Source organism: Aquarana catesbeiana, linkage group LG04 (genome assembly GCF_042186555.1).
Source record: "Aquarana catesbeiana isolate 2022-GZ linkage group LG04, ASM4218655v1, whole genome shotgun sequence".
Taxonomy (NCBI): domain Eukaryota; kingdom Metazoa; phylum Chordata; class Amphibia; order Anura; family Ranidae; genus Aquarana; species Aquarana catesbeiana.
Genome location: NC_133327.1, coordinates 489,485,444 through 489,499,308, shown reverse-complemented (window position 1 = coordinate 489,499,308; position 13,865 = coordinate 489,485,444). Strand labels below are relative to the sequence as shown.

General features: G+C 39.4%; 1 protein-coding gene across 2 annotated transcripts in view; it reads left to right on the top strand.

Annotated features, from left to right (window-relative positions):
• The window catches only part of RIOX1 (ribosomal oxygenase 1), a 345,989-nt gene that overhangs the window by 34,205 nt on the left and 297,919 nt on the right, over nucleotides 1-13,865 (top strand). For both annotated transcript variants that reach the window (XM_073627655.1, XM_073627656.1), the window contains exon 6: nucleotides 12,092-12,198. In XM_073627655.1, coding sequence (XP_073483756.1) covers nucleotides 12,092-12,198 — 107 coding nt within the window. The remainder of the gene's footprint in view (nucleotides 1-12,091; nucleotides 12,199-13,865) is intronic.

Genomic DNA, 13,865 nt, shown 5'->3' with positions numbered 1-13,865 from the left:
CACGTATATTGCTTTGCTACAAAACTGAGATACTCCCAGTAGTGGGAGGGGTTATATAGGGAGTGCACTTTTTATCTTAGGGCGTGCCAGTGTCCATCACCTGAAGGTGGCCTATAACCCACATAGTAACTACTATGGCTCTGTATCCCGTGATGTACTTCAAAGAAAAAGATTTTACAGGTAAGCTGTTTTAAAAATCCTATTTTTCACTCCTCCCAAGGTCTTCTACTTTTTATCTTCCTAGTCTTAACCCCATGCTTGCCTCCAGAACTTCTTTAGAGCCTCTCCCATCTTCAAGGAATGTTCCACCCCAATTTCTTTTACTCTATCCATGTTTAAACGATCCCTGAAATGTCATCTGGTCAGGGAAGCCTACCCAACTTCCTACCTACCCAAAACCAAACTAACCTTCTCAACTCATCCTCCCACAGTTACTGCCTTTTGTATCACTTGACCCTCCCCTTTTAGATTGTAAGCTTCCATGAGTAGGTCCTTTCTAACCCTCTTGTCTTGCGTTGTATTGTAACTGTACTGTCTCCCTTTATTTAGTAAAGTACTGCGCAAACTGTTGGTGCTATATAAATGCTGTTGGTTGCCTAGACAGCACTGTCACATGGGAGCAGAGAGGGGCTCTAAATCCATTGTAAAATTCAAGTTGCGACACAGGGTTTCCTCCATTGATTTACAGTATATGGATAAACAGAGCTGTAGGGAAATGAAAGAAGTCATTAAGTATGTTCAGCTGGGGATGCCCCCCCTGTGAACCCTGCAATAAAAACAATAAAATAGAACACATTCACTTCACGGGGGAAACCTTTTTTTTTTTTTTTTTTAAATTGTTCCTATGGAACATTTAAATCTACTTTGATTGAAGTTTGCTGGTACACTCCATTTGAACAATTTTAGTATAACTAATGTCAAAACTCTTTAGTTTTAAATAGAGTGGAGAGGGATTAGAACATCTGCCAGGGCTTTTGTTGCTGTCTGCGTCTCCATTAGGAGGACTTACTCTCTTCATTTATCATGTTTAGCATTTCTACCAATGTTGAAGTAAGGAGGAGTACAGCAATAACTGTACTTTTGGGGCTCAGTAAAAATGTAAATAGTAAACCAAAGAGATACTGTGTATCCACAAGGTGGCATATACTCAGCAATACTACCGGTAATAGAGCCACACCAGAAAGGCAGAGGGAGATTAGGGAAGTAAACAAGTGGCTGAAGAGCTTGTGTAGTAAGGAGGGGTTTGGGTTCCTGGAGGACTGGTTAGACTTTTCAGTCGATAACCGGTACTATAGAAGGGACGGACTGCACCTAAATGAGGAGGGTGCAGATCAGCTGGGAATGAAGATGGCCAAAAAGTTAGAGGGGTTTTTAAACTAGGAGATGGGGGGGGGGGGGGGGGTCCAGAGGTAGAGATAGTCAGCGCAGGACATATTTCAGAGGGTAGTATTGGGGGCATTAGTGGTAGGTTGACCAAAGCACATAAACCCAAGGTAAGTATAGTAGCAAGTCCTAGTTGCAATCTCGGAACACCCAATAAGAGCATAATATATGAACGGTCTAAACTACGTGGCATGTTCACCAATGCCAGGAGCCTGGTGGACAAGATGGGTGAACTAGAGATACTGTTGTATGAGGAGGATTTGGATTTTGTGGGAATTTCAGAGACCTGGTTCAACAGCTCTCATGATTGGCTGGCAAACATTCAAGGGTATACCCTTTATCGCAAGGATAGAGAGGGTAAAAAAGAGGGAGGGGTATGCCTATATATCAAGAATAATGTACAAGTGAATGTGAGAGATGACATCACTAAGGTAGCTAGGGAGGAGGTGGAATCCTCATGGGTGGAGCTCCAAAGGGATGAAGCTAAGGGGAAAATAATACTGGGAGTATGCTGTAGGCCCCTAACCTGAGGGAGGAAGGGGAGACATATCTCCTATCACAATTTGGATTAGCAGCAAGGATGAGAAGTGTTAACATAATGGGGGATTTTAACTGTCCAGACATAGACTGGGCAGAGGGAACCGCGCATTCATCTAAGGCTCGCCAGTTCCTAAATGTCTTGCAGGACAATTTTATGGGTCAGATGGTAGATGCACCAACTAGAAATAAAGCGTTACTGGATCTACTGATTACCAACAATACAGACCTGATCACAGAGGTGGAAATACGGGGCAATTTAGGTAAACAACGATCACAGGTCAATTGGCTTCAGTATAAATCACACAAATAGGAAACATAAGGGGAATACAAAGACTGTGAATTTCAAAAGAGCCAAATTCCCTAAACTACGAGCTTTGCTAGAAGGCATAAATTGGGATAAAATCTTAGGAACAAAGAACACGGAGGAGAGATGGGTTTGCTTTAAGAGCATATTAAATAAGGGTATTAGCCAATGCATCCCATTGGGTAATACATTTTAAAAGAGCGAACAAAAGTCCTGGATGGCTTAACTCCAATGTAAAAATGCATATAAAAGCAAAGGAGAAGGCCTTCAAAAAATACAGGGTTGAGGGATCATCATCAGCATTCAGACTTTATAAAGAAAGCAACAAGAAATGTAAGGGTGCAATAAGGACGGCTAAGATAGAACATGAAAGACACATAGCGGAGGAGAGCAAAAAAAAATCCCAAAAAATTCTTTAAGTATGTAAACAGTAAAAAAGGAATACAGACCATATTGGCCCCATAAAGAATGAGGAAGGACATCTGGTTACAAAGGATGGGGAGATGGCGAAGGTATTGCATTTTTTCTTCTCCTCAGTCTTCACGAGGGAATTGGGGGCTTCAGTAACCAAAACTGTAGTGTTTATCCTCATGATACATCACAGGAAGCACCGTCATGGTTAACAGAGGACAGAATTAAAATTAGACTTGAGAAACTTAACATTAATAAATCACCGGGACCAGATGGCTTGCACCCGAGGGTACTTGGGAAACTCAGTCAAGTAATTGCCAGACCATTGTTCCTAATTTTTACTGACAGTCTACTGACTGGAATGGTACCAGCTGATTGGAGAAAAGCCAATGTAGCACCAATATTTAAAAAGGGCCCAAAATACATCCCTGGGAATTACAGACCAGTTAGTCTAACATCAATAGTATGTAAACTCTTGGAGGGGATATAAGGAACTATATACAAGATTTTAGTAATGAGAACGGCATCATTAGCAGTAATCAGCATGGATTCATGAAGAATCGTTCGCAGGCGCCACCATTTTAATTAAGGGAAACCAGCAGTGGAGCCTTCAGGCGTCACAGCTGGATTCCTACTGCGCATGCGCGAGTTGTGCGGCGCTTTCTGAATGGCCCTATCGTCTTCTGGGACACACACAGGTCCCAGAAGGCAGCAGGGGAAAAAGAGGAGCGCTTGCCGCAGAAGAGGAAATGACGCGGCTCAGCTAGGACGGAAGTACACTATGTACTTCAAAAAAGGTAAGAAGAAAAAAAAAAATAGTTATCCAAAAATGAGGGGTGGTTACATAGCTCCATAGTAGGTGAGGTTGAAGAAAAGACACAAGTCCGTCAAGTCCAACCTATGTGTGTGATTATATGTCAGTCTTTACTTAAAGTCCAAGTTGTAAAAGTGGGTGGAACTCCGCTTTAAAGACTACAACTAAAGTGTCACTTTCCACATAACAGTTTGCTAACAATTAATGTTCTTTAACAAAAGAACATACATTCTACATTAATAGTTATGCTACCAAAATTAGTGTGTGCTGTAAATGGCCTCAAGCATTGCTCCTATTTTTTGTTACTGGAGACCACAATTTTGTCATTTTCTGTCATCAAAATGTGTGCATTTCCAGCCTTGATTGTATGTCTTGGTTTAGCCTCGGCTGAAACTATGAACCGCGTGTGAATCGCACAGGAACTGCGCCACATTCCTGTTCAATTCACATTTGATTCAGTATGGTGCAATTTGGGCCCATTCATTTTGAATTGTTCGATACCGGTCAGTTGCTTGTACTCTCAATCATAAAATGGCTGGTGTCCTAACTGATCTCATATACAACACTATGGCAACTGCAAATCACACAGAGGCTAAGATGGCAGCTTCCTTGGCTGTAAAGGATAGGAGGGTTTAGTTCTGCTTTAAGACCTCATGCTCACAGTCATATTGAAAAAACCCATATTTATGCTGGATCTTGCAGCCACAAGATGACAGAAAAATCCAGCTTAAAGCAGAGTTCCACCCACAAATGGAACTGCCGCTGATCGGATTCCTCCCCCCCTCCGGTGCCACATTGGGCACCTTTCAGGGGGGAGGGGGGAGCAGATACCTGTCGAATCCAGGTATCCCACTTCCAAGGAAAGATCGCTGCACATTGTGCGGTGAACTACGTAATGTCCGGCCCACACACAGATCCCAGAAGACAGCAGGGACCATTCAAAAAGCGCAGCGTGACTCGCGCATGCGCAGTAGGAAACAGGCTGTGATGCCGCAAGGCTTCACTACCCGTTTCCCTTAGTAATGATGCCGGCACCCGGAGCCGAGGGAAGGGTCGGCTTCGGGTGGCGACATCGCGGGCTCCCAGGACAGTTAATTGTCCTTATATTAAAAGTCAGCAGCTACAGTAGTTGAAGCTGCTGACTTTTAATTTTTTTACCCAGGCGGAGCTCCACTTTAAATTAGCAAGTAACGGCACATAAAGTACTTGCATTTATTAACAGATAAAAAAAAAAAAAACTGAACATTTTGAAAAAATAATAATTTTTCTTCGTTTTGTCATAAAATTTTGTAAATAAGTAGGTTTTCTCCTTCACTGACAGGCACTGATGGGCGGCACTGATAGGCATCACTGATGAGGCACTGGCATCCCTGGTGGGCACTGATTGGCATCCCTGGTGGGTACGGGTTGGCACTTTAGGTGGGCAGTTTATGGGCATGCTTGATGGATCTGCACTGATAATTGATGCTCTGATTATCAGCTTAGACCCCCCCGTCAGGAGGGCCGCTTATCTGCTCTCTTCTACTCACATCTTGTCAGCGCGGATAGAGGAAAAGGCGATAACCGGTACTTCCTGGTTACAATATGATCAGCTTTTGGACACAGTTGATCATATGGTAAAGAGCCTACGTCATAGGAGAGATGGTGTGTCAGAGTGACACAACTCACTACCGATTGCTGCCGCACGAGCAGCTTATCCTGCTGGACGTCATATGATGCCCAGTCAGGATAACAAAACCACCGCCTGGCCGTCATTTTGCTATAGGCCGGGTGGGATGTAGGTAAATGGATCAATTCCACATTCATGGTTGAATCTAAACTGTTGACCTGTATAAGCTTTTCCTTGTCAAAAGAAGTTTATTGAGTATACAATATTATAAAGATACATAAAGTAAGTTTACAAGGATCTATAAAGTAAGCTCATTGTTTTACAGTAGGGATTATATAGGTAAATATCATGAAATTTCAAATATTAAACATTGGGTTCACGTAAACCTAAATTAAAGATATATATCATTTCCTTAGTTACTTTTGTAGGTATTTAAATGATTTATACCTACTATATATATTGTTTACAGGTAGAGTGTATATAGGTCAAATAAATTCTGATAATGAGCTTTAATCATAAGGTGGAGAAAAGGAAAGAGAAAGAAGAAAAAGGGTAGAAAGGCAGAGGTATGGTCCACAAGGTTGTCCCGCTCGTCAGTTTATTATTCTTTTTAGTTCTCTTTGAAGGCTTAGAATGGGTGTCTCTGTAAGTCATTTAATCTGTTACCATGGCAACAGGACAGAGTCATTGAAATTTGACAGGAACTGTTGTTTTATCCAAGGATGCCAAAGTTTTTCAAATTTTGGAATTTGATTTTGATCGATGGCTACCATCTTAGCATGGGACATTGTATTATTCATTCTGTGAATTGTTTCTGCTAGTACCAATGTAGGAGATTTCCATGCTTTGGCCACTGTTTGTTTTGCAGCCGTTATTAGTTGGATCATAAGTTTGAATTGAGAGAGTGTTAACCATTCCGGTTTTAGATTAAGTAAAGTTATATATGGATCTGGTTGTATTATTTTTTTAAATGTTTTAGATGCAATCACGAAGACTTCCTTCCAGAAGGTTTGGATTACTGGGCACGTCCACCATATGTGTAAATGTGTGCCTATTTCTGGGCATCCTCGAAAACAAAGAGCTGAGGTATTAGGTGAATATTTTGCCACTCTAGCGGGTACAAGGTACCAGCGAGTTAGGACTTTATAATTTGTCTCCAGTGCTAGGATGTTGGGTGAGGATGACTTAGATGTGAGCCATATGTTAGACCAGTCCGTGTCTTCTAAAGTTCGTCCCAGGTCCTCCTCCCACCTCTGAACGTAAGAGGGTCTATTAAGATTTACTACTCCATATAATTGATTATAAAGTGATGAAATTGTACCTTTAGCAAATGGATCTTTTGTACAGATTGATTCAAAAATGGATAATTGGGATAATGGTGTATCCCCCTTTAGGAATGGTGTATAGAAATTTTTGATTTGGAGATATCTAAATATCTCAGAGTTTGGTAGATCATATTTTTCTCTAAGCGATGGGAATGAAAGGAATGATTTAGATGCTATGAAGTCATTTAGTGTCTGAATGCCTGATGTTGTCCAAGCTTTAAAAGAATTTGGGTAGATCCATGCCGGATAAAAGGCCGGATTTCTGATAAAAGAAAGGAGAGGATTGTGTGGAGATTGTAACTGATATTTGGTTTTTAGTTTATCCCAGAGAGATAAGAAGTGTTTAGTTATGGGATTATGAATTTTAAAGCGGTCTTTAGGATCAAGCCATAACAAGTTTGATATTAATAGAGGGTCATTTTCTGAAGCCTCTATAAATACCCATAATGGGATTTCCTGTTTTGCATGGTATTTGGACAGACTGGCCAAATGTGCTGCTCTGTAGTAGTTAGTAAAATTAGGGTATCCCAGGCCTCCTTTATTTTTGGGAAGATGTAGTGTGTGTATAGGTATACGTGGTTTAGAAGAGCCCCATATAAATGAAGTTGCTCTTTTTTGTACTATTCTCAAAAAAAAGGAAGGAATTGGAATAGGGAGGACTCTGAATAGATAAAGCAATTTGGGTAGAATAGTCATTTTGATTGCATTAATCTTCCCTATCCAGGATAAAGGAAGTTGCGACCATTGTTTTATTAGATTTGTGATCTGTCTTAATACAGGAGGATAATTGGTTGAGAATAAGTCAGAATGAGATGCTGTTAAATGAATTCCAAGATATGGGATTGATTTTTCTGCCCATGTGAATGGGAGTGCAGCCCTAGCCGGGATCAATTCCATGTTTGTGAGCGAAATATTAAGCACTAGGCATTTCTTAGGATTAATCATAAGGCCGGATAGGGCTGCAAATCCATCAAGAGCTGGTATTAAGTTAGGACCAGAGACCTGTGGTGATGATAGAAAAAGTAATATATCGTCTGCAAATATACATAATTTGTGTGTAATACCTCCTACTTCAATGCCAGTTATAGTTCGGTTTGTTCTGATGTATTGGGCCATGGGTTCGAGTATAAGGGCAAATAATAAGGGAGATAATGGGCAACCCTGTCGGGTACCTCTTTCGATATTAAAGGCATCAGATTTGTATCCAGCGTATTTTATATAGGCTTTGGGTTTATTATATAATGCTTTGATCCATGTTAAAAAGTGGGGTCCAAAACCCCATTTTTGTAATGAATATTGCATATATTGCCAGGATACTGTGTCAAATGCCCTCTTAATATCGAGAGATAGAAAACATAAAGGGATTTTCCGTTTTTTAGCAATATGTGCCAATAACACTGCCCTGCGTATATTATCACCTGCCTGTCTATTTGGCATGAAGCCTACTTGATCTCTATGTATTAATTTTCCTATAATGCTATTGAGGCGTTTTGCTATTATTTTTGCTAATAATTTAATATCAAGGTTTAACAGAGAGGCCGATAATTCACACAGGAAGTATCATCAGAAAGGGGTTTTGGGATCATACAAACAATTGCCATTAGTGTTTCTTGCCGAAAAGAATGTCCTTCTAGAAGTTTGTTAAAAGTTTCAGTGAGAATGGGAGAGAGTATTTCTGAGAATGTTTTATAGTATAAAGCCGAGTAGCCGTCTGGGCCTGGTCTTTTGTTAAGTTTTAGATCTTTTATGGCGTTAGCAACTTCATCTATAGTTTATAGGCTCATCCAAACTGCTTTTTTGATTCTGAGACAACTCAGGTAAGGTTATTTTTGAGAAGAAGGATTCAGCCTCTGTAGGATTAAATTCATTGTTTGTCTTGTATAAAGTTGCGAGATGTGAGTGAAATTTATGGACTATTTTAACTGGATTACAAGTATAAACATTTTTTGATAATTTCAAACGTATTGGTTTGAAAGATTTGTTAGTTGAATTTAATGCCTGAGCCAAATATGTACCTGGTTTGTTTGTATTCATGTAGAAATTGTGTTTGGAGCGTTTGAGGGATTTATCAACTGACTCAGTGAGAAATAGATCGTATTCCAATCTAGATTTTTCCAGATGAGATTTTGTACTCTGAGATGGATTATCTTGGAATGATATGTAGGCTGCATTAAAATTGAGTTCTAGTTTTTTTGCTAGATTTTTGCGTTCCCGTTTAAATAGTGCCATTTGTCTTTGTATTGTACCACGCAAGACAGGCTTATGAGCTTCCCACAGTGTTATTGGGGAAATGTCTGTTGTATTATTAATTGATATGTATTCCTTTAAAGCTTGTTCAATGGCCATCTGATGTAGTGGGTGTTTGAGCATTATGTCCGGTAAGTACCATGTTGGGTCATGCGCTTTTGGTATGGCTGAGGCTATAGTAGTGTATACTGCATTATGGTCAGACCACGGAATCGGAATTATATCTGATGCAATAATTTCTGGTATCATTCCTATTGTTAGAAAAATATGATCTATTCTGGTGAAGGTTTGATGCGGGTGCGAGAAATAAGTGAATTTCTTTTTCATTGGGTTACTTTCTCTCCACGAATCTACCAGATTGTATTTGGAAAGAAGTTGAGAAAAAGGTAATCTAGAGGTTATTTTGGATGGTGTAAAAGGTGATTTATCTAGAAATGGGAGGAGGACCTGGTTCGAATCCCCGCACATTATCACTGTTCCTATTTTGTGTGTATTAATCACTTGTAATATATGTGAGAGGAATGGTGTAGGTAGTTTGTTAGGAGCGTAGTAGGAAATCTCCGTGATTGCTGTATCCATTATATAACCCATGAGTATCAGGTATCTACCTTCTGGGTCTTTAATTTCTGATGATAAGGTGAATGGTGTGGATCGGTGAAATGTAATTAGAGTACCCCTTTGTTTGGTACAGGCAGAAGCCGTGTAAATTTGTTGATAAAAAGGAGAAATATATTTTGGAGTAGAATCTTTGGTGAAGTGTGTTTCTTGGAGGCATACTATGTGAGCCTTCTTGTTATGGAAAGTACGGAAGGCTTTGGTCCTTTTTTGAGGGACATTTATTCCCTGAACATTCAGGGAAAGTATATTCAGTGGTGCCATGGCAACAGATCAAATAGTTTTGACTTACTTTTTGTTATGCAGAGCTGACTGCGCAGATCAACCTGTGTGGACTGAAGAGATGAAAAGATAGAAAAGAAACCAGTGAATTCTGGAGTAAAGAGTAAACAAAAAACATATGAGATTAGATGATACATTGTATAAATTATTTTTTGCAAGTAATCACAATTTACCCGTGAAAGAGAATAAATATCTCTCTCAGGGGAATAAGTACCTTCGTCACACTCCCACATAATATGGTTGGGAGAATGAGGAGGGCTAATGGGGGTACACGGAACTTCCGCTTACAGGAGAGAAGTGCTATGTCAAAAGTCATCAAAATGATGATTCATTAATTGGAGTGCAGAATATAGTTTTTGTTGAAATTATTTATTCCAGGGTGGTTGTATATGGTTAGTCTTGCCCTAGGCTAAATAATTCAGTTAGAAAGGTACTGTTAGTAACTTTGGTATTGATGAAGATAGTTTGAATTATTTGGGGATTTTAACCCTTTTAGAGTAAACAATTACATATTTTATTCATATGTAACTGTTTAGATATGTTAACTCATAAAATTGAGGTTGTATTGCTTCAGATTAGAATAAACAAAAACATAGTTCTAGGAACTAGTTAGGTACTAATATATTTGTTTTAAGAAAAGAAAGAAAAAGCTTCCATTACTTCTGGATTATTGAACATATTTGTCCTAAAAAGTAATAAATCTATTGTTATTACCTGAAAATATATAACTGAACAAGAATTTCCTTATTTCACTTATATATTCTAAGGCTATATGAATCAGAAGTAATAAGAAATATAACTGGAATGTAACTTGATCCCATACAGTGTGTGACTATCAGAATGCAGTTACATTCAGTTATAAATACAGGTTTTTTATAGAGAACCATCTCTTAGTATAATAAATGAAGAGATATCAGGAATTAGGATGTCAGTCCATTGAATCTTCTTGGTCCATGGATGATGTGGCATAACGGCCTCTTTTGTGAGAATGATGATTCCCATTTTGTTCTGAAATTTTCTGGGTGCTGCCTGAAGGTAAAGATGATGCCATTCTTCTGCATGTGGGGGTGTGGCTGGTTGTGGGTTCTGTCAGATTTAATTTTAAAAGGGTTTGTTGTAGTTCATCTGCTGATCTGCTTCTGTAAATTGTACCTTGGTAGTTAAATCTGACTGAAAAGGGGAAGCCCCATCGATACATAATGTTGTGGCGTTGCAGTTCCATTAGTTGGGGTTTCATGGATCGTCTTTTAGTAATAGTAAGTTGGGATAGGTCAGCAAAAATTTGATAATTGTGTCCTTGAAAATTAAGTTCCTTTTTTTCTCTTGCAGCAATTAGTATTTGTTCTTTCGTTCTGTAATAATGAAATTTTGTGATTATATCACGTGGGGGTCCGTCTTTCTTTTTGGCTGTGAGGGCTCTGTGTACTCTGTCCAGTTCTAAACGTTCAATAGGGATATCTGGCTTTAGTTCTTGTAATAAAGCAGTAATAGTAGATTGCAGGTCTGTCACAGTTTCAGGTATTCCCCTTATGCGCAAGTTTGAACATCTGGCTCTATTTTCGTAATCTTCGAGCTTAGTTTGAAGTATTAAATTCTCTTCTTTTAATTGTTCCAATTCTGTTATATTTTCTTGGGTTGTAATTTTAATTTCATCAATTTTTATTTCTAAGGCTGCGGTGCGGTTTCCCAGCTCTCTTATTTCTTTGGTTAGGCTGTTTGTTATTTGGTCTGAGGTTTGTTTTAAAGCCTTATGAAGCATCTTTTCAAATTGTAATAATATTACTGGGGATGCTGAGGAGGCTTGTGGAGAAGTTTGTGAGAGGATTTGTTCTGTATCTGACTCAAATGGAGAGTCTTGCTGTGACATTTTCTGTCTGTGAGAGCGCCCTGATGCTGTATCTTGTGAGGTGACTGGAGCTGCTTCAGCTGCAGTGAGTGCCTGTGAGCTCTTTGTGAGGTGATTTTTATTTCTGCCACGGCTTCCACCCAGTACCATATTTCCTGCCCAAACTTTCACAGTTTGTTCCCTGGGGCAAAAAGGTTCAAATGGATACCTTTTGAGCCTGCAGGCTCCGCTTTGTCCTTCTCTTCTCTCCTCAGTGGTGTGGAGCTCTAACAATGCATGTCTGCTCCGCTAGGCTCCGCCTCCTGTCCCCTGTATAAGCTTTTAAATCATCACCTACAGTATAGGCAGATTTGTGTACTGTAGTTTGTAGCCATTTCATGGGCTCACACAATTTGACATATTTGGCATCTATTTTACATTAGATTTTTTTACTGAAAAGATGATTTTAATAAACAGTTACACCAGTATTGTGTGACATAAAAAATTGCAATTACTAAAATGTTATTCTCCAGGGTCTCTGTTTTCTGAAAATATATAGTACATAATGTTTTGGGGATTTTAAGTAATCTTTAGGTCTAAAATGTGCATTTTTTACATGTACGCAAAAAAAAAAAAGCCAGAAGCCCAAATTGTTTTACATATAAATAAAAATAGGGCACTGCTCATAGGCTGATGTTATGTATTTTATATTTTATTTTTGTTCTTTATTGCACAGAACGGCTGCTCTTTGAGGTTATTAAATCCCCAGGCCTTCTCTGTCACAGTATGGAATGTCTTGTCTATCCTCCAGGAGCTCTTTGGAAGCATGGTTGGGGCAAACACGTATGTACTTTTTTATGTTTGGGGCAGACTGAATTGTGGCTGTTTGATTGAATGTTGGGTCTCATTAATTTGATAAAAAAATCAACCACTCATTTTGACTTATTCAGGTTCAGCTTTTGAAGGCTTTAGACACTGCTGAGTTGTCAAAGTTGCAGCTTGATCACAAAGCCTGTAATCAAAAGTCTACAAATACAAAAGTATATTAAGTATTATGGTATTAATAATGAGTATTAACCCTAACGCTGCCTCCTGGCAGCAGTGACAGCTCGGTCAGTGTCCTGGGGGCACACAGTGACTGCGCTCTTGGCTCACAACCTGAAGCGAGCATATATGTTTGGTGGCTGAGTGTTAGTGTTAAAGCCAACTTTTTTTTTTGCTGCAGCCTATATGTGATACATGGTCAGCTAAAGATTAAGATTTTTAAACAGACTCAAAATGCTGTATCAGTGTTGAAATACTTAGTTTTTTCTTATCTTCTAGGTGCTTCATTCATGTCAGCCATTGCACGCGCGTATTGGTGCGGGGGGGGGGGGGACTATTGTTTCTTAGAGTTACAGTAAAAGCAAACATCCCTGGGCACCCTTCAGACCCAGAGTCAGTAACCTGTAGATCACGACCAGGTGACCGGTAGACCGTGGTCTTGGCTTGCTGACCCACTATCCCAGAGCATCAAAAAAAAAAAATGTAACCACTTTACAGCCCCGGAAGGATTTACCTCCTTAATGATCAGGCCATTTTTTGTGATACAGCATTGTGTTACTTTAACCGACAGTTGTGCGGACGTGCGGTGCTGTACCCAAATAAAATTGATGTCCTTTTTTTCCCACAAATAGAGCTTTTTTTGGTATTTGATCACCTCTGCGTTTTTTTTTTTTTTTGCGCTATAAACAAAAAAAAGAGAATTTTGAAAAAAAAAAATATATATATATTTTTACTTTTTGCTATAATACATATCCAAGAAAAAAAAGAAATCAGTTTAGGCCAATATGTATTCTACATATTTTTGGTAAAAAAAAAAATCCCAATAAGTGTATAATGATTGGTTTGCGCAAAAGTTATAGCGTCTACAAAAGAGGGGAAAGATTTAGGGACTTTTAATTTTTTTTTTTATTGTTTTTTACTGGTAATGGCGGGGATCAGCAATTTTTAACAGGACTGCGACATTGTGGCGACTGCGACAAGTGACCCTACGTGACACTTTTTGATGACCAGTGACACCGATATAGTGATCAGTGCTATAAAAATGCACTGATTACTGTATAAATGGCACTGGCAAGGAAGGGGTTAACACTAGGGGTGATCAAAGGGTTAAGTGTTCCCTAGGGAGGTGCTTTCTAACTGTGAGGGGGATGGACTGACTGTGAGTAGAGAGAGATCGCTGTTCCTGATCACTAGGAACAGCTCATCTCTCTCTCCTCCCCTGTCAGAAAGGGGATCCGCCTTGTTTACATAGGCAGATCCCTGTTCTACCTCTGTGAGGAGCGATTGCGGGTGGCCAGCTGACATCGCAACCACCGGGCAAGCACGCCCAGTATCTATTACACGAAATGACGTACAGTAGTTAAACAGAATCTGGTCCAAGGACATAGCTATGGAGTACCCCCAGTAATTAAAGACTTCACAGCTGTGATAGTCCTATAAAATAAATGCTCCTTTGAAGGGGTTGT